The sequence below is a fragment of the Neoarius graeffei genome, chromosome 16, assembly GCF_027579695.1.
Source record: "Neoarius graeffei isolate fNeoGra1 chromosome 16, fNeoGra1.pri, whole genome shotgun sequence".
NCBI classification, from domain to species: domain Eukaryota; kingdom Metazoa; phylum Chordata; class Actinopteri; order Siluriformes; family Ariidae; genus Neoarius; species Neoarius graeffei.
The window spans coordinates 14,255,984-14,277,686 of record NC_083584.1 but is presented as its reverse complement, the minus strand read 5'-3'; the positions used below and the strand labels follow the sequence as shown (position 1 = coordinate 14,277,686).

Below are 21,703 nucleotides of genomic sequence, written 5' to 3'. Positions count from 1 at the left end.
CTTGTTTCGGAATTCAGCATGTACTGTCTCTAATAATAATAATTAGTGCTATCAAACAATTAAAATATTTAATTGCAAATCAGACATTTTTATCATATGAGAAACCATTATAATTCTCTGATCAGCATAAAAAAGTGAATGAGCTTGCTTTGTACCAATAGTGGGGTTTTTTAATTTATTTTATTTTTATTGCAAAGCAAAGCTAGTAAGAGAAGTGAATTGATTTACTACTTGAGTTAGTCTACAACTTTAGTCAGAGAGACATGTTACACAGTGACGGTAGGCTTGACTCAATGCTATCCCAGAAATCCTTCCTGTAATATGCAAATTTGGCCGCCTCTGATTGGACAGCCAAATTTGCATATTACAGGAAGGATTTCTGGGATAGCATTGAGTCAAGCCTACTGTCACTGTGTAACATGGCTCTCTGACTAAAGTTGTAGACTAACGCAAGCCGTAAATCACTTCACTCATGGTTCTCTTGTGCCACTTTTCCACTACCAACGCGGCTGAGCGGGGCTGTTGGCGTTGAATCGCGCTGAACTGGGCTGGCTGGAAGTGGGTGGACACATTGGGTGGAGTTAGCAAAAGCGGGTGGACGTCAGGGGATGTCGTTAGGCGGTGCAAACAGTGACATCAGTAAGCTTTTAAGCGGTAGTCTCACAACCCGGAGAGTAAACAATAAATATGGAGGACATGGAGTCGTTAGTGTTGCTGGTCTTGGTGCTGTGGCTTGTTGTCACTGACAATGCCAACAGATACTGGCAAGAGAAGAGCATATAGATGAGGCGAGGCGCATGAGGCTTCGTAATTCGTAGTTCTCCTTCTTCCGGGTTTACGGTGTTTATAGATCCCAGCGTGCTCGCGGGGCGTGTGGGGGCATGTGAGGACACTCCTCCTCACCAATCAGTGCACAGGGGAGTGTCTCCTCACGCCTCTAGCCCCACTCAGCTCGGTTTGGCTCGCTTCAGCCCCACTCCAAAACCGTGCGAGTTTTGGGGGCTGAACAGGGCTGAAGCGAGCTGAGTCGTGCTGTTCTTAGATAGTCGAAATGTGAGCCGTGTCGGGCTGAAGTGAGCTGAAGCGAGCGGAAGTGAGCTGAAAAAAGGTAGTGGAAAAGGGCCATTGCTAGCTGGTTGTGAACTGCAAGTCATTAGAGTAATCAAGGGATTTCCTGTTAGGGTGATCAATGGCAAATTTGAGATGCTATTCCTCTGGCAATCTAAGGCTACGTTTACATTAGACCGTATCTGTCTCGTTTTCTTCGCGGATGCACTGTCCGTTTACATTAAACCGCCTGGAAACGCCGGGAAACGGGAATCCGCCAGCGTCCACGTATTCAATCCAGATCGTGTCAGCTCCGGTGCTGTGTAAACATTGAGATATGCGGATACGCTGTGCTGAGCTCTAGCTGGCGTCTCATTGGACAACGTCACTGTGACATCCACCTTCCTGATTCGCTGGCGTTGGTCATGTGACGCGACTGCTGAAAAACGGCACGGACTTCCGCTTTGTATCACCTTTCATTAAAGAGTATAAAAGTATGAAAATACTGCAAATACTGATGCAAATACTGCCCATTGTGTAGTTATGATTGTCTTTAGGCTTGCCATCCTTCCACTTGCAAGTGGTAAGTGATGTGCGCTGGGATCACACAAACAGCGGCTCAGTCCCGAATCACAGCTTGTTCACTTCACTCGCGCGCTCTGTGAGCTGCGCAGGGCCGGAGTGCGCACCCTCCAGAGGGCACTCGCTGTTCAGGGCGGAGTGATTTGGAGCGCAGGATGCCTGCGGAGCCGAGCGTATCCGTGTATTGGCATTGCTGTGTGCACGCAAATCGTGTATTGGTGTTGCTGTGTGCACGCAAATCGTGTATTGGTGTTGCTGTGTGCACGCTAATCGTTTTAAAAACATTAATCTGATGATCCGCTGATACGGTCTAATGTAAACATGGGCTAACTCTCTCTGCAAATTTAGGCATCTTGAAATGTTTTTATTAATACCAAATAAAATATCCAGCACAAATTATATATGATAGACATAAATTAATAATTTATACATTTTATTTCAAACACATTTTTAGTTAGCAGGACTGCAGCTTATCACCGCTCCCGCCCACGCCACATATGTGCACTCCCGCTCCTGCGCGCATATGTGCACTTCCGGTCCCGCCCGTGCCCGCAATGAGCTTTCAAAATTTGTCCCACGCCACACTGCTTTGCGGCGGGTCCCGCGAGTCCCGTGGGACTCCCGCAGGAGTGCAGGGCTCTAGTTTGAAGTCTGAAAGACAGATGATGGACAAACAATTATTATAAAAATCTGTACTGCTTTTGACCTGCATGAGAATGAAACTAAAATTCGCTAGACAATCAGATGTGTATATACTGAAATCCAAACTTTTCTAAATCTGTTCTCTGTAAACATCACTTCTGCCTTCTCTCACCAGATTTCTTCTTTTTCCAGATGAGAATTCCAACAACAGCAACAAGAACCACAGCTGCAGCAAATACGATACCAAACACTACATACACTCTTCCACCTGTTAAATCACCACAGAATCTTTATTATTTGCTGCACTGATAAATCAGCGTTCACACTATAAATCTGTTTTATAGCGAAAGTTTTCTCCGACCTCTCAGGATTTGGCTCACAAGCCTCACTATCTCCTCCTCCAAGCTGCTGTGCTGAACCACACAGGTGTAGTTGTGTTTCTGCAGCGCCTCAGCTGGGACTTTCAGAACGCTTCTCTTCTGGAAACTTCCATCGTGGTTGGGTAACGTCTCACTGAGCTCCACACCCACATACACGTCCTCTCCATCCTTCTGCCAGGTGATATTCACACTTTTAGGGAAGAACCCTGTAGCGTGACACACCACCTCTGGAGACGAGTGTTTCTGGAAGACGGATACCTCAGGACGAACTGCAGAGACACACACAGACATAAATATTAATATTACTGTGAAGTTTATTCATTTATAAGTGAGAAGGTTAGTGCTGTCACATGCTGAAACATGATTTTTGATGTGAGATTCAAAGTTATTTTCATGTCATCAATATTTTTGACTACACATGTAAAAGATGGTTTAATTTAGTACTGTGTGTGTTGTTGTGAAGGACTGCACTGTGTGTGTGTGTGTGTGTGTGTGTGTGTGTGTGTGTGTGTGTGTGTGTGTGTGTGTGTGTGTGTATACACTGAAGGACAGTAACACGTGTCTCCTCTGTTTGTTAGTGTGTGAGCAGCAGAGCAGATCACACACTTTACCTTTCCTCTCCAGAATCTCTCTGCCGTAAGACACATACTTCTGTAACCACTCGATACAGATGTTCTCCAGATAGTATTTGTCAGCATGAGCAGTCCCTGTAGCATCCAGTTTGTATTTGGTGATAACAGCCTGAGGTTTAGCTGCAGTCCAGGTGACAGATTTCAGATCCAGACTGATGAAATCTTCTCCATCATAACCAAACTGATCATATCCTCTAACAGTCCCGTCATCATCAATCTCACAGCCGTACGACCTCTGTAGTGTGTGAACTCCTACACACACGCACGCACACACACACACACACACACACACAAGTTCAGCTGATCTGTCTCCTTCGACACTTTTTTACTTTATTATTTCAGCCAAATTAAGGAAACAAAACTTCACTAGTCACCACCCCGCAACCTGCAGAGTACTCATCCTGATGTGTGTGTGTGTGTGTGTGTGTGCGTGCGTGTGTGTGTTAGCATGTCAGTGACCTGGACATCGGAGTGACTTTGCATTCCTCAGGTTTCAATATTTGGCTGATTCATCTAATGAAGGCAGGTTAATGAGCCAATGTTCAGATGTTTGATCAGGAAGAATTCTGCAGTGATGTGATACTCAGTGGTGACATTACTACTGTATAAAATGTTATTTGTTTTAGTAACCTTATAAATAACCTTATCAATGTTATTTGTTTTGGTAACCTTATAAAAAGGTTATTGAAATGTTAGGCTAGCTTATGATGTTACATAGTGGACCCCCCCCATAAATTTATTTTATTATTTTTATTTGAATCCAATCCTCTCCCATTTGAGTTATTGCTAGATTCCACTCACTACAGTTACCAACCAGTAATGGAGAGAAACAGCAAATACTAATTCTATCGATCACAGATGCCCACAACTGGCACTGACAGGGGAGAGAGAAGGGAGACTTGGGGCACGTTTTCATCTTTTGTAGACTGTGTGAAATTTTTTGCAGGTAGCATCATGTTTATATTGCATTACAGAGGATTTACTGTATTCTTTGACTACAACATGAGTTTCTCAGCTTGTCACATATACTGGCCTTCAGGATTCACTTTTTCTGTCATTATTTTTTGCAGGGAGACATGAGACTTTGAGGGGAGACATGGGACATTATGTTGGGAGACTTGGGACATGGGGGAGACGTGGAACAAAAATAAAATACCTAGCTTAATCCTATATGTTTCATTTTTTATTTATTTTCAAAACCTGTAACATATAAACTGTATGAACACAAAATGCTGATACAGCGATAGAAAAATATCAGTTTACCCAAAACCTGACTCAACAAAACAGTTCCATTCTCTAGAAGGAATGAAATAAGATTAATCCTCATGCAGAGACACGCCCACATTTTTAAAGGTGCCCTTCCACCAAAAACGTTTAATACTGGCTCTTTTTTAAATACCATAGTTCACTCCGAGCTGCATATGCATGCTGCATGTGAAAATGTAATTCTACTCCCATTCCCTGTATTAGCTTATGAAAGATGGGCGGCACAGTGGTGTAGTGGTTAGCGCTGTCGCCTCACAGCAAGAAGGTCCGGGTTCGAGACCCGTGGCCGGCGAGGGCCTTTCTGTGCGGAGTTTGCATGTTCTCCCCGTGTCCGCGTGGGTTTCCTCCAGGTGCTCCGGTTTCCCCCACAGTCCAAAGACATGCAGGTTAGGTTAACTGGTGACTCTAAATTGACCGTAGGTGTGAATGTGAGTGTGAATGGTTGTCTGTGTCTATGTGTCAGCCCTGTGATGACCTGGTGACCTGTCCAGGGTGTACCCCGCCTTTCGCCCGTAGTCAGCTGGGATAGGCTCCAGCTTGCCCTGTAGAAGGATAAAGCAGCTAGAGATAATGAGATGAGAATGAGCTTATGAAAGAAAATAGTCAGAAAAACACGCGAATCTGAAAAAGCCCTATGAACTTAAGTCACTTCGAAAATTAGTAGTCATGGCCTCGCCCACCTTGACTTGCGACCGCCCAGGGGAAGACAGTTTGGATTTAAGCACGAGGAGAGATAGCAGAGCCCATCTCGTCAGTAGCTAATGAAGAGGACCTAACAGCAAGTTGAAAACATGTCTGAACAAGTTCATGCCTGTGTTATTTGTGGCAGTAACACATCAACGTTGCATTTCTTGCCCAAGATAGAAGAGCTGAAGAAGAAATGGTTGGAATTTATCTTTGGAACACCACCAGCGAAGTATAATGCAGCATTAATACTGTGTTCTGATCATTTCAACCACAGTGACTTTTCAAACTTCGGTGCCTTCAGTAGTGGTTTTGCCTCGAGGTTGTTTTTAATACCTGGATCTGTACCGTCAAGACGATCGACCACCAGCTCACAAGCTGTAAGTAAAACATGAACTTTTTGTTCGAAGGTTTTTGTTACAAAATAGCATGTTCATATTCTCCATGTTAGCATGCATGACATGGTCACAAGCTAGGCAGGGATGAGAGTTTCCCGCTTTTCAGAGGATTTCCACTTTTTCTGAGTAAAAAACGAGCTTTTTATATTATGCCAAATCCGTTGAGAATTTTTTTTTATTAATTTCGGGGGGTTGGGGTATGTTCCTTCATGCTGTTCAAACTTTATTAACTCCAACAATGTTTACAAATTATTTGTAAGTCGCCATCTTTAGTCTCGTTTAAATCTCGTTGAATGTGATGTAAAATTCGTGTTATCTACATTGTTATTGGTCAAAACATCGATGTCGAGACCATAATAGCCAATCAAAACATTTTTTACAAAGACACCCACATCTGCTTGTTCTGACCCACTGGAGGTAGCGTCACAGTGCTGTTAGCCAATCAGAGGTAACATGTTTACTGATTGCTGTTAGCCAATCAAAGGTAACACGTTTACATGTCATGAATATTAATGAGTAAGAGCTGAAATCCTGTCGTTCTCCCGCCACCCACTCCTCCACCAAACTAGAACAGCCTGAAACAGGAGAACCACAGCATTTTTTTCACCAAAACCGGCTCACAGGGCATTCATTCATACTAGAGACCACTGCACAATTAATGAAAAAATGATGCAATGAGGGAGGCACGGTGGTGTAGTGGTTAGCGCTGTCGCCTCACAGCAAGAAGGTCCGGGTTCGAGCCCCGTGGCCGGCGAGGGCCTTTCTGTGCGCAGTTTGCATGTTCTCCCCGTGTCCGCGTGGGTTTCCTCCGGGTGCTTCGGCTTCCCCCACAGTCCAAAGACATGCAGGTTAGGTTAACTGGTGACTCTAAATTGACCGTAGGTGTGAATGTGAGTGTGAATGATTGTCTGTGTCTATGTATCAGTCCTGTGATGACCTGGCGACTTGTCCAGGGTGTACCCTGCCTTTCGCCCATAGTCAGCTGGGATAGGCTCCAGCTTGCCTGCGACCTTGTAGAAAGATAAAGCGGCTAGAGATAATGAGATGAGGGCGGCACAGTGGTGTAGTGGTTAGCGCTGTCGCCTCACAGCAAGAAGGTCCGGGTTCGAGCCCCGTGGCCGGTGAGGGCCTTTCTGTGCGGAGTTTGCATGTTCTCCCTGTGTCCGCGTGGGTTTCCTCCGGGTGCTCCGGTTTCCCCTACAGTCCAAAGACATGCAGGTTAGGTTAACTGGTGACTCTAAATTGACCGTAGGTGTGAATGTGAGTGTGAATGGTTGTCTGTGTCTATGTGTCAGCCCTGTGATGACCTGGCGACTTGTCCAGGGTGTACCCCGCCTTTCGCCCGTAGTCAGCTGGGATAGGCTCCAGCTTGCCTGCGACCCTGTAGAACAGGATAAAGCAGCTAGAGATAATGAGATGAGATGAGATGATGCAATGAAACCTTTAACAAAAAGTTTTAAACAATTTTATATTTGTAAACCACAAGAAAAAACCTGAAACATGAACTGTCCCAAATATCTCTATCTGGACATTTTGAAAAAAAAAAATTAAATCTTTTTTCCCCCAGAATTTAAGTTGAATAAATATTACTATTTATGTTACCTCTGGGCTACATACTTTAATTCCTAAGAAATCCTGAATTCACCAGCATACATTACACCATAGAATGGAGGTGGAGGCGAAGTAGAAAATAAGTAGAAAAGTTTTGGTTGTCAAAAATATTGGATTGTACAGACCTTACTGCAGTGTCCATCTTCATGGCTCCAAAGGAAGTAGGTTACTCTAAGGGCAATATCTACGGTAACTTCTGATGTCATCTAAAACCTGATTGGTTGAAATTAATTTATGGGAATACAAACTTTCCCAAGTCTCCCCCATCCCAAGTCTCCCCGCTCTCCTCTATACACCAATGATACTGATCAGCAACAAGGTAAATTATCCATCCATCCATCCATTATCTGTGGCTGCTTATCCTGTTCTACAGGGTCACAGGCAAGCTGGAGCCTATCCCAGCTGACTATGGGCGAAAGGCAGGGTACACCCTGGACAAGTCACCAGGTCATCACAGAGGGTGAATTATGCTCTATTGAATTTATATCTGTGGATGAACAGAGGTGTAATTGTAATGTGCTCCACAAGGGAGCAGGAGTTTCCCGGTTACAGTTCAAACAGAGTGAAAAAGCACAATAGAAGTGAGCAGTGGCGTGCACAGACATTTTGGGGGGCAAGTGCTCTGGGGGGGAAAAAGGGCACTTTTTCGCGCATGTGGAACACCTTATTATAAAAGTCTGAGATTTAACCCTCCTCTTGTGTTCGGGTCGCCACTGACCCGTTTTAGTTTTTAAAGGTGTAAAACAACCACTTAATGTTAATTTATTACATCAAGGCTTTTTGACTTTGCCAGGAATCTCTAGTTGAACAAAATAGAAAAAGAAATTTTTGTTTTCCTAAATCTGAAAATGGTCTAGCAAAAAATATAATACTTATGTGCAGTTGTTTCTGTATGCGATGGGCTACTTCACGACCACGTTGAAATTAATTTATGGGAATACAAACTTTCCCAAGTCTCCCCCATCCCAAGTCTCCCCGCTCTCCTCTATACACCAATGACACTGATCTGCAACAAGGTAAATTATCCATCCATCCATCCATTATCTGTGGCTGCTTATCCTGTTCTACAGGGTCACAGGCAAGCTGGAGCCTATCCCAGCTGACTATGGGCGAAAGGCAGGGTACACCCTGGACAAGTCACCAGGTCATCACAGAGGGTGAATTATGCTCTATTGAATTTATATCTGTGGATGAACAGAGGTGTAATTGTAATGTGCTCCACAAGGGAGCAGGAGTTTCCCGGTTACAGTTCAAACAGAGTGAAAAAGCACAATAGAAGTGAGCAGTGGCGTGCACAGACATTTTGGGGGGCAAGTGCTCTGGGGGGGAAAAGGGCACTTTTTCGCGCATGTGGAACACCTTATTATAAAAGTCTGAGATTTAACCCTCCTCTTGTGTTCGGGTCGCCACTGACCCGTTTTAGTTTTTAAAGGTGTAAAACAACCACTTAATGTTAATTTATTACATCAAGGCTTTTGACTTTGCCAGGAATCTCTAGTTGAACAAAATAGAAAAAGAAATTTTTGTTTTCCTAAATCTGAAAATGGTCTAGCAAAAAATATAATACTTATGTGCAGTTGTTTCTGTATGCGATGGGCTACTTCACGAAAAAATAATTACAGCTTGGGCTTAGAGGGCAAACAATACATTTTCACTCGAGTCATGTGTTACCTGGCTGGTGGGGCAGGGGAAGAGCTGACTGACTGCCCGATGTGTTGCCTGTGCTACGACAAGGCCGTGGCTTCCAGGACGCTATGCTGCTGCAACCTCACATTGAATGCACTGCACGCTTGTTCACGTGACAGAGCAAGAGAGACAGAGGTCCAGTGTGTGTGCGGAGGGGGCACACATTGTGACATTATTTTCACACACGCTTTTAATGCCGCGGCTTTTCTAAAAGATCATGTCGACATTGGCCTCAGTAAACTGTAAAAAAAAAATTCAAAAGGGCACTTTTTTGGACAGAGGGCAGAGGGCCAGGTGCTTGAGCACCACCTCGTGTCTATCTGTGCATGCCACTGGAAGTGAGAAAGGACACTTCACCAGTTTGTGGTGGAAAAGGAAGATAATAGGGCTAACTCATGTACAGGACCACTTTCTATATGTGTCTATGTAGAACAGTTGATGGGATATTTTTTGGTATTTCTATAGAATCTATAAATCTCAAGAGGTTACTGTAAATACACATTAACTTGTGCTGTAAAAGCGATAAAATCTGAGTGTGTTTCAGTCTCACCTTTAGTCTGATTAAAGCGCTGCATTAGTGTCTTCATATCTTCTTTGTAGATCTTTTGTGCAATTTGCTGATTCTGTGTCTCACTGTTCCAGTAGTCTGCATCAGAATCATTTATCTTCTTTATCCACTCTGTTTTTGGGATGTATTTTTTTATGTTGCTGTCATAGTACACAAATGGCTCTCCATCAATCAGACCAACATCAGTGTACTCTGGGAAATTTGTTCCTGGTGTGACTGCAGTGTAAAAGTACTGGAGCTTGTGTGTGACTGTGACAGAAAAAATAAATAAATAAATAACCTAGTGACTGTATATATAGTACCAGTCAAAAGTTTGGACACACTTTCTAATTCAATTGTTATTCTTTATTTTTATGAATTAAAAGTCACTTCATGTCTTAAAGTAATGATGGATGTCGTTTCTCTTTACTTAGTTGATCAGTTCTTGACATAATATGGATTACTACAGTTGTGGAATAGGGCTATTTACTGTATTTTTTATTATTTACTATTTACTGTTTGATCTGAAACACATTAAGAAGGCAAGAAATTGCACTAATTAACTTTTGACAAGGACACACCTGTTAATTGAAAAGCATTCCAGGTGACGACCTCATGAAGCTGGTTAAGATAATGCCAATACTGTGTGAAGTGTCATGAAGGTAAACGCTGGATACTTTGAAGAATCTAAAATATGAAACCTGTTTTTTTAACACTTTTGTTTACCACATAATTCCATATATGTTCCATATATTATTTCATAGTTTTGATATCTTCAGTTTTGTTCTACAAAGTAGAAAATGCTGACAATACAGAAAAACCTATGCATGATTAGGTGTGTCCAAACTTTTGACTGATACTGTATGAGTGGATAACATGATACCATTCACTCCTACTGTGTGTTTTTGAAGGGTTTTTTTGGTGGAAATTTCCCCTTTTCAAAATAGGATCTACGGTACCAGCTTGTGGAAATAGAAGCCAGAGCCTGTGCAGTAGTGACCTCTGAGCCTCTCACCTCGCCCATATTAGCGATGTACACTCACATAATATTACCTGAAGTGCAACTTTAAATGGTACATTGGCTAAGTCAAAGTAGTAAGTATAGCTTTATTAATAAATTAATAGTATAACTATATAAATAAAATATTAAATTGTAGTTGTATCATTTCTACAGGTATATTGATTTTACCATTGTGAGGATTTCAGAGCTTTGAGTTATGCCTAACTGAACTACCATTCACTAGCTAGCTGACATTAACCATCATTTTAATCAAAGTAATGTAAATATGTAGCTAATGTAAGGTACCATCTAAAAATATATCTGCATGCAGCAATGAGGGGGCCAAGCCACCCAGCAGGGTATAGTTGCCATGGAAACTTAATGTTATTTTGTCAAGGGCATGGTTGTTATTCACGGCAAGTTTCATGTCGATTGACCAAAGACTAGCTGAGATCTGAGATGCCTACCTGTTTGGCAGCTTTGCCGCTGAATTTGTACAGTTTTTAAGATAAAAAAAAAATCAGTCTGATAACTTCATGAGGCTTTGTCTGCAGAACATCTGTGCCAAATTTGGTGAAGATTGGACAAAATTCGTGGCCTGTGAAAAATACTTAAACCTTTCAATAAAAATCCAGTATAGTGGTCGGATTAATTAAGTTGACTTGAAAAGTTGGCATGTCTTGGCTTTGGGAACTCCCTTGGTATTAGCAGACAAAATAATTACTTTTTAAGGCTAACACATCAATAGTTATTAGCCAAAACACGTTTTTGCTTATTGCAGCACTCCCAGTGGTCAAATAATGCAATGTTTTCATGCTGCCTGAAAATGCAGTGCTGGGTTCATGTACCAAATTTGGTGTCCATACATCAAAGCTGAGATATGACCTCACTTCATGTTTGGTGGCTTCACTGCCAATTTCATTTGGCTGTGATGGGCAAACGCTTTCAGCCACATCAATGTACTTCCCCTTGGGACCTCCCACAGTATCATAAGACCCACACAAAAAATGAAGGTGAATAAAGGAATAATTATTCGCCAGAAGGCATTTTTTGCTTATCGCACAACCAGAGTCATTAAATGACAGGGGTTTTTTGTCTGGTTTTTTTTTTTTTTGTGTGTGTGTGTGTGTGTGTGTGTGTATGTGCTTCCTCAAAATGTAGTCCCAAGTCAATTTGCAAAGTTTGGCTTTGATATATCAAAGCATTGCTGAGATAAAATTAAACAAAATTTGTGACCTGTGAAAACTTTTAAGCATTCTTGATAAAATCTGAAATGGTGGAAAGTCCAATATGACATCAATGAGTTCAATGTGTATTGAACTCGGCTTGACCCAAGGAGTCTAGTGGTACCTCAGTTTTGAAAATTTGAATACGGTTCAAAAGTTACATGTATAAATGCAACTCCAACTTTGACCTGTTAGTGGCACTCAAGTGCTCGAGGTGAAAACATGAACCTTGGTAACACGAATCAGTCCTGACTCCCCAATCAGTTTGCCAAATTTCAAACCCTTTTAACATTTGGTACTGTGGGCTACCATGGACACCCTATCCAGAAGAAGAAGATGATGAATAATAAGAAAAGGTAGAAACACAATGGGTAGCTTCACAACTTCTTTGCTTGGCCTCCAAATATACTGATAACGAGCAGTCAACATTTATACTCAATACAACCTATTTTTAAAAGTTTTTTAAGTGATTTAAAAACACATCACTGTTCTCCATTATATTCATCTGGCTCTGACACTTGCAGCAATTTACATACCTTTTACTTTTTTCTTTTTTACCTTTAAAAATTTTTTGTTTTATTATTTTTACCGTTTTTCTTTTTTTTCTTCATTACATATTTAAAACTAGTTGGAGGTAAAAGTTTTGAAATAGAATTCAGTCTAATCAGAAACCAGGATTCAGGAGCATCACCTTTTGCTGAAGTGTAGGGAGTGTCAGTATGTGTGCATATATTACCTTTAGAAGACATTATTGTCTGCCTGCCTTATTTGCCTGGCAAATACATTTTTGCCTTTAGTAGCCTTGCAAACAGCCCTACATTTTCTCTTGCCTTTTGTCTCTTTGTTGAGCTTGCTACTTTCAATTCTCTCTACTTAATTACTTGTCTCTCTGCTTTTTAAAAAAAAATACTCTCGACTTTTAATTCTGTCTTTGAAGCATCTGCTTTACTGGTTTGTATTTCATCTCACATGCAATACAGTTTACCTGAAATCATATAGACTACAGTTCACTTGGTATCTGTTCAGTATCAAATATAATTCAGTTCAATTCAGGGTTTTTTTTATATCGTGCTGTTTACAGTGGACATTGCCACAAGGCAGCTTTACAGAAATCTGGATATAGATACGGATTTAGATTTATCCCTAATGGGTAAGAAAAACTCCCTGATATGACATGAGAAAAAAAAATCAGAGCAGCCAGACTCCTAAGGGAACCTGTCCTCATTTGGCTGACACCAATAGTGTAATTATAAATTATTTCTCTTCTACTACTGTATATTATAATCCAGCAGTGCTCTGTGTGTGTGGGGGGGAGCTTCAGGAGGGTTAGAAGAATCATGGTAATTTTTTTTTAAAGTTAACTAGTGTTTTAGCTTTAAGTTTATAATATCCAGGTGAAGTTATTCCTCACCCACATTCTCAACTGTTTTTTTAAACGTAAAATGCAGTGTAAAACCTGATTACAACATCTTATTTTCAAGTAAACTTTAACTCCGCCAACTTCATTGGAGGAAATTATGTTCTCGCCTCCATTTGTTTGTTTGTTTTATTTGTTTGTTTGTTCCCAATGTAATTCAAAAAGTAGTGAACGGATTTTGATGACGTTTTGAGGAAAGCTGAGCCATGGGCCAAGGAACAATAGATTTTGATGTGAATCTGGATATGTATGGGGAGCCAGGATTTTTTTTTCTTTTCCCAACGTTACTAAAAAAGTAGTGAATGTATTTTGACGAAATTTGGTCTACCGCTTTAGTATTATCCTAGGTTCAAATGATTTCATTTTGATGTTGATAATATGTGGCTTGGACAAGGTATGCACTCAACCAAAGGCAAAGGCCTTTCTAGTTAAGACCTTTGCAATGGGCAGTGGTTGCTCAGTGGATAAGGCTTGATGATTGCAGTGGTCATGAGTTAATATCCCAGCACCTGCAGGTTACCACTGTTTGGCCCATCATCAAGACCCTTAACTCAGCAACTGCTTAGTTGTACCCTGTCATAGGATGGCACCTTTGCCACTCGTCAGTTTGTGAAATGTCTGCCCTGTTAGATGATCTGCTCTGGTCAGGGCTTTGAACCAGAATTTTTTTCCTATTGGTTCGTTCCGAACAGAAACGGAATTTTAACGTTTCCGGTTTTGGGTTCCACCATTAAATAGACGTTCCCGAACCGGTTAGAACAAAAAAATTTCGTTCCCGGAACGGTTAATTACGTTCCCTGGCAGCTGTTTAACAAATGGCTATAAAATTATGTCTCTGTCTCATCCAGCTTAAGCCAAATGTAGGCTAATTCTATTACAGCCTTCATTAAATAAGACAAGAAATAATTCAAAACAATTATTTCAAATGTTGGCGATTTGGATTCTCAGTATGTCTTCCCATCTACACAAACAGAAAAAGTGCCAAAAATGAAAGATAATTCGTTTAGTGTGTTACCAAAGGCTAGTCAGGCCCTATAGAGGGCTACCGCATGACGTCACTGCGCCGCGAGATTTTGTTAGGCACCATATTGGAAGACCAAGTACACATCTATGCAAGTACATACATACATAAAACAAACTACACCTGAAATGTAGCCAGGGCCGGTTCTGCCCTAATCTGGACCCGGGTGCAACATCGCGCAACCCCCCCCCCCAAAAAAAAAAAAACACCAGTCTAAATCAGGACAACCATCACATAACTATAGCTATAAACATTTTATATCAACTATTTTAACTAAATGGGCTATAATAAATAAGCCTGCAGGCAGCCACGGCGGGCTGCCTCAGAAAAGTAACCATTCAATGATGCAACTGAAAGCCTGCAGCCACGGCGGGCTGCCTTAAAAAGTAACCATTTGTCCTACCTTAAAACTCGTTTTGCATTTTCTGCCTCCTTTTTTGTATTTTCAACCCTCCGTTTATTTTCTTTCCTTTTCTGAAAACCCGATTTGTGTCCAGACATTTTGTTCTGCTACCAACAAACTAACTCGTCAGGTCTCGTCTCTCGAGCCCACGATGATTCCCGTGGGAAGGGCAACAATTGATACATTTTTACAAACAGCCAATAGGGAGGTTACATCGTTCAGGCTCTTCTTTGCTCAGACACTCAGTAATGGAGACGTGATAGCAGTCCACCTTCCCGCTCTCTCCATTCAGTCAGCGAATGTCACACAGGAAGTGAACCCCAGCGGGTCATAGAAACTTGCGCAGGAGAAGAATGGCTTTTTTATTTGTAGGCTACGGAAACTTTGAGGAATTAAATAAAAACCGGTATTAACCGGTTACCATTATTTTTAATAAGCGTTTCTGTTCCGGAACATAAAAAATAATAAAGTTTCTGGTTTCTTTTCTGTTCCATGTGAAATAGAAAAAGTTCCCGGTTTTCGTTTTCATTCCTTGAACCGGTTCAAAGCCCTAGCTCTGGTCAACTGTAAATGCTATTATTGTGAAATGGAAGCATCTAGGAGCAACAACAGCTCAGCCATGAAGCAGTAGACTAAGAAAGTAAGTGTAAATATTGCCTATCCTTTTTCATTATTCACCACAGAGTTCCAAACTGGCTCTGGAAGCAACATCAGCAAAATGGAGAGGCAAAATGGTCCACTTCTGAAACACTCCCGGTGGGGAATAAAACTGCGCCACAGATACGCTGGAAACCACAGCTTGTGGGATGCCAGAAGGAGTACAGCATTGCCACCACAGTGAAAATGTTCTCTGGATCACCCTTTACTATCTGCTAGTCTGATGGACAAATCTGAGGTTTTCTTTTTTGTATCAGTTGTTCTCAGTTGCACTTTTTGGCCATATAGGACACATTTATAGAAGAGAGTTATTTATAATCATACAATCCTTGAGTCTTGTTTAAAATATATGAAATCTTTATTTTTCTCATGGAACACACACCTTTTCTTCTATTCTATGAAATAAAATGCACATGTAAACATTTCTACTGAACCAGTCAAGTGGAAGAAGTAAAGGGTGATTTTAATAAAACTAAGCAAAAGCAAAATCTTTTGTATGTTTTTCTTTTCTCTAAAGTCTTACACAGTGTTTAATGGCTAACTCACCTGCGAATGACAGATGAGCAGAAAGGGAATGCCAGAGCAAAGCCTTCATTAAAGTGTAGCAAGCCATTGCAAAAAAAGAGAGAAAAAGGTCACAAAATAAACCTGAATAATTTGTAATACTTCTACTTGTCTTTTCTTCTTTTTGTTGTTTCTCTTTTTCCCTTTTCTTCATTCCATTCTCAGTACTTCCCCATTCTGCTCTGGGGATAGTGACTCTGAGCAGTTGAAAGTGGATGTTTTGAAGCAGAACTCATCACTCAGGATCACAGACCTGCCTTCTACCTTTAGACATCCCGCCTTTGTGTAGGCATCAAGTACTTCAAAAGTGCTGGCAACAAGCCAAGGATCACTATAGTGACAGGAAAAAGGGTTCAGTAGGGCTCTATATAAACATCAAGCTTCTATATAAAACCCTCAGGTTCTATATATTATCTACCAAAGAACCATCTGTTTAAAAAGGTTTTATAAAAGATCTCTAATAAATTTTGTTTGTTTAAAGTTGCTTAAATTCATGACCTTCATGAAAAATACCCAATGCATAAGAATTAGGCTTTAAAATAGGTTTCTTCATTGACAAACAAGATACTGGCAATGAAATACAACTCCATTTCCAAAACATTTGGCATGCTAAACTATGTAAACTATAAATAAAAACAGAATGTGATGATGGGTGGCACGGTGGTGTAGTGGTTAGCACTGTCGCCTCACAGCAAGAAGGTCCGGGTTCGAGACCCGTGGCCGGCGAGGGCCTTTCTGTGTGGAGTTTGCATGTTCTCCCCGTGTCCACGTGGGTTTCCTCTGGGTGCTCCGGTTTCCCCCACAGTCCAAAGACATGCAGGTTAGGTTAACTGGTGACTCTAAATTGACCGTAGGTGTGAATGTGAGTGTGAATGGTTGTCTGTGTCTATGTGTCAGCCCTGTGATGACCTGGCAACTTGTCCAGGGTGTACCCCGCCTTTCGCCCATAGTCAGCTGGGATAGGCTCCAGCTTGCCTGTGACCCTGTAGAAGGATAAAGCAGCTAGAGATAATGAGATGAGAATGTGATGATTTACAAATCATGGAAACCCTATACTTCAGTGAAGATACAAAACCTATTTCCAGAAAAATTGGGATATTTTCCAAAATGCAATAAAAACTTTTAAAAATTAAAAATGTGTTAATTCATGTGAACCTTTATTTAACTGATAAAAATACAATAAAGAGTTTCAATAGTTTAACTGACCAACTTAATTGTATTTTGTAAAGATAAATGAGGTTAGAATTTGATGTTTGCAACACACTCAAAAAAGTTGGGTTAGAGGCATTATTACCATTGTATTACATCACAGTTCCTTGAATAACACTTTTTAATCATATGGGAACTGCAGAAGCTAATTCTTGCAGTTTTGCAATTAGAATTTTTACCCATTCTTGTTCAGCAGTCCATGGTCACAGTTGTCCGATTCTCCTCTTCATGATGCACCATATATTCTCAATAGGTGACAGATCTGGACTGGCAGCAGGCCAGTCAAGCACATGCACTCTATCTACAAAACCATGCTGTTGTAGCCTGTGCAGATTGAGACCTGGCATTGTCCTGCTGAAATAAGCATGAACTTCCTGGAAGGAGACATTGCCTTGATGGCAATATATGTGCAAAGAACTAGAGACCAGAGGTTTAAGCTGAGATGCATGAAAGGTAGGGTGAACATGTTGCATGGTGAGTGGTAATGCCAGTCTAACAAACCATGGGTTGATTACCTTCTTGAGGAAGGGTCCAAGGAACCTGGGTGCTAGCTTGCGAGAGATGGTCCTAAGTGGCAGGTGGTGTGTGGAGAGCATAACTCATTGACCTACTCGGTAGGTGGGTGCCTTGGAGCGATGTTTGTCAGCCTGCTTCTTAGATGCAAGTGTGGAGCAAATGAGTCTTCTCTGGGCCAATGCCCATGTTATTCTGCAGTGGCGTATAAAGAGCTGGGCTGAGGGTACAGCAACCTCCTCCTCTTGGCTGGGGAACAGTGATGGTTGGTAGCCTAGTGAGCACTGGAATGGAGAGAGACCTGTGGCAGAGGAAGGGAGAGTGTTATGTGCATATTCAATCCAGGGTAGGTACTTGCTCCAAGAACTGGCATCCCTGGATGCCATGCACCTGAATGCAACCTCCAAAGCCTGGTTCACTCGTTCTGCCTGGCCGTTGGTCTGTGGGTGGAAGCCTGAGGAGAGACTACAGGTGGCTCCAATGAGTTTGTAGAAGGCTCTCCAGAACTGTGCAGTGAACTGAAGACCCCGGTCAGAAACAATGTTGGTAGGCAGACCATGTAGGCAGAAAATGTGGTGGACGAGTAGTTCTGCAGTCTCTTTGGCTGAGGGGAGCTTGGGCAGAGGAATGAAATGGATGGTCTTAGAAAAACAGTCAATAACAGTGAGGATGCATGTGTTGCCACCTGAGTTGGGGAGTCCTGTGATGAAGTCCAGGGCAATGTGAGACCAAGGTCGATGCAGAGTTGGAAGGGGACTTAGTAAGCCAGCAGGGGGTTGATTGGCTGTCTTGTTCCAGGAGCATGTGTCACAGGCTGCCACAAACTCCTGGACGTCCTCCTTGATGGATGGCCACCAAAAGCGCTGCTGGATGAGAGCCAGGGTTCAGGCGGCTCCCAGATGACAGGCCAGCTTGGAGCCATGACCCCACTGCAGCACCTGAGTTTGCACAGGACAGGGAACAAACAGATGGTTATGAGGAATGTTGTTGGAGTTACCTTCACCAGGGTCCTGCTCCAGGGCCTTCTGCATGAGCATCTCAACCTCTAGAATAGTGGCTCCCACCAGGCAGCGTGGAGGAAGGATGGTCTCAGGTGGCTTGGACTCCTCTTGGTGGGAAGAGAACATCCTGGACAGGGCATCGGGTTTGCTGTTCTTGAAGCCTGGGTGGTAAGAGAGTGTGAAGTTGAACCAGGAGAAAAAGAGACCAACAGGCTTGATGGGAATTGAGATGTTTGGCGGACTTGAGGTACTTCAGGTTTTTATGGTCGGTCCAGACTAGGAAAGGGAGATCAGACCCCTCGAGCAAGTGCCTCCACTCCTCCAAGGCTTGTTTCACGGCCAGTAGTTCTCGGTCACTGATGTCATAGTTCCATTCGGCTGGGGATAGCTGGCGGGAGAAGAAGGAGCATGGGTGGACCTTGTTGCCGTTGGCCCTCTGGGATAGGATGGCTCTGACCCCTCACTCGGAGGCATCGACCTTGACGATAAACTGCTTGGTAGAATCGGTTATGGTGAGAATGGGTGCTGTGGTAAACCTGCGCTTGAGACTGGAAAAGGCTTTATCTGCTTCCTCCCCCCACTTGAACTTGATCTTGGTTAAGGTCAGGGCTGAGAGAGGTCCGGCCACCATGCTGAAGTGGCGGATGAAGCACCTGTAGAAGTTGGCAAACCCCAGGAAGCGCTGGAGCTCTCATCTCAAAGATGGGGTGGGCCAGTCAGCGACTGCCTCCAGCTTGAGGGGGTCCATCTGGATCTTTGCTGGAGAGATGATGAACCCCAGGAATGAGACAGAGCCTTGGTGGAACTCGCTCTTTTCTGCCTTGATGAACAACTTGTTCTCAAGCAGGCACTGGAGGACCTGCCGGACGTGACCCCGATGTTCCTCCAGGGAGCAGGAGAAGATCAGGATGTCATCCAGGTACACGAAAATGAAGATGTTTAGGAAGTCCCTTAAGACATTGTTAACGAGTGCCTGGAAGACTGCAGGCACGTTGGTCAGGCCGAAAGGGACCACGAGGTACTCATAGTGACCAGTGGTGGTGTTAAAGGCCGTCTTCCACTTGTCCCCCTCCCTGATCCTGACAAGATGGTATGCATTGCATAGATCTAGCTTGATGAATACCTTGGCTCTCTGGAGTAGTTCAAAGGCTGTGGTCATGAGTGGTAGTGGGTAGCAGTTCTTGACCATGATGGCATTGAGACCCCGATAGTCAATGCAGGGGCGGAGCGACTTGTCCTTTTCCATGAAGAAGAATCCCACCCCTGCTGGGGAGGAGGAAGGGCGGATGATCCCAACTGCCAAAGATTTGGAGATGTACTTCTCCATGGCTTGCCTTTTGATGGGAGAAAGAGAGTAGAGTCGTCCTTGGGGTGGCGCTGTCCCGGGTAGGAGGTCGATTCCATAGGTCATAGGGTCTGTGAGGAGGAAGGGAGGGACACTGCTTGGGTCTTACTGAAAATGAGTTTGAGATCCAGATATTCCAAAGGCACATGAGAGAGGTCGGGGAACTCGCTGGCTGAAGGCTGCGGTGATAGGAGCTGAAGTAGAAGAAGGCTGAGCAGGGGTAGGCACGGCTTGACAGCACTGTATCTGTGTGGTGAGAAGGTCGAGTGCGTTGGACAGGGTGGCGAGGTTCTGGGTAATTTGTTGTAGGTCTTGTTGGTGGGTCCCAAGGAGAGTCCCTTGCTGCTGGATGGCCGTTCTCAGATGGGCGCATTCCACTGGATCCATGTTGGCCATAATGTACTGCTAGGGTGGGTGGAGGTATGGTGAAGTTCGGATCCAAAAGCAGAACACAGACAGTAATCCAATAAATAAGATGACTTTGTTAGGGTGTTGCTGGGATTTGAACCTGGTTCACTGGTGTGATAATCCAGCAAACCCCCACTAGGCCACCAGGGGAATGACTCAAGTGCAGAGGCGTGAGGTGGAAGTAGAAAGGTATCAAAAACAGTTTATTTACACTATGTACAATCTAAGGGAAAAAACAAAAAGAATAATCCAAAGCTCAGAAGAAAAAACAAAAATAAAAATATCCAAAGGTACAAAGTCCAAAATCCAAATAAGAAAAAAGGCAAAAACTCAAACACTCAGAAGATCAAAAAGGTCAAAAACAAAATCCACAAAGTCCAAGAAGAAAGAAGCAAAAACCAAGAATACAAAGACACAGGCAAGGTACATGGGACAGAGGGAACTAGCACTAACAGCATAACATAGGAAAAAGACTCTGTGACAAGGGAACAAACAGAGGGGAATTTATACACAAACTAATTAAGGACAGGGCGGGGCAGGAAACAGGCAATAAGACAAAAACAAAACACAGAACACAGTGGTGACCTCTAGAGGCCCAAAACAAACATGACCAGAAAAGGAAATAACAGTGGCCTCTAGAGGCCAAAACAGTCCCAGTCCTAACAGATTTAATACAGGGAGGAAAGGATGTGGCAAAAGGTAAATGAACAGGACAAAAAACAAATGGCAAAAATAGTCCAGGCAAAATGAGAACAAACAACTTGACAAAAACATGAGACAGGCAAAGACAAAAACGCTAGTGCAAAAAACCCTGAACAAGAAAAGACCCTTAGTGCAAAAAAACATAAACCAGAAATAACCCTTAGTGCAAAAAAACATGAACCAGAAAAACGCGAATGCAAAAACCATGAACAAGAGAAAATTGCTCAAGAGAAAAACCATAAGAAGTAAGAGAGGCACAGAAATGGCTAGAGTAGCAAAACGAGACGTTCTGGCAAAGTATGAGTCTGAGAATGGCGTATTTATAAGCAACGGTGAAAACAGGTGAGAAGGAATTTCTGTCCCGGATCCAGATCGGCACTGGCGTGAGAGATCCGTAATCTCCGAAGTGGATGTCTGGGGCGGAGCATGAAAATATGTCTCTCTAAAATCCCAATATACGCCTCCGCATCAATGGCACTTTCACACACATGCAACTTACCCATGCCGTGGGCACTGATTACCCCCCCATATCATCACAGATGCTGGCTTTTGCACCTTTCTCTAATAACAAACTGGATGGTTGTGATCACCTTTGGCAAGGAGAACTCGATATGCTATTTTCCCCAAAACAAGCTGAAATGTGGACTCATCTGTCCACAGTACATGTTTTCACTGTCTTTCAGTCCATCTGAGATGAGTTCAGGCCCAGATAAATCAACAGTGTTTCTGCATAGAATTGATGAATGGTTAACTCCTTGTGTA

At 42.8% G+C, this 21,703-nt stretch overlaps 1 protein-coding gene across 1 annotated transcript; it reads right to left on the bottom strand.

Moving 5' to 3' along the window:
• Positions 1-1,563: 1,563 nt before the first annotated feature.
• LOC132900444 (H-2 class I histocompatibility antigen, Q9 alpha chain-like) lies at positions 1,564-15,902 on the bottom strand. The gene is made up of 6 exons (XM_060942536.1): positions 15,746-15,902; positions 9,479-9,745; positions 3,263-3,535; positions 2,633-2,920; positions 2,444-2,539; positions 1,564-2,280 (listed from the first exon to the last, which is right to left on the bottom strand). The coding sequence occupies exons 1-6, from the start codon at positions 15,810-15,812 to the stop codon at positions 2,192-2,194; spliced, it is 1,080 nt and encodes a 359-aa protein (XP_060798519.1). The 5' UTR covers positions 15,813-15,902; the 3' UTR covers positions 1,564-2,191.
• Between the last annotated feature and the right edge of the window lie 5,801 nt (positions 15,903-21,703).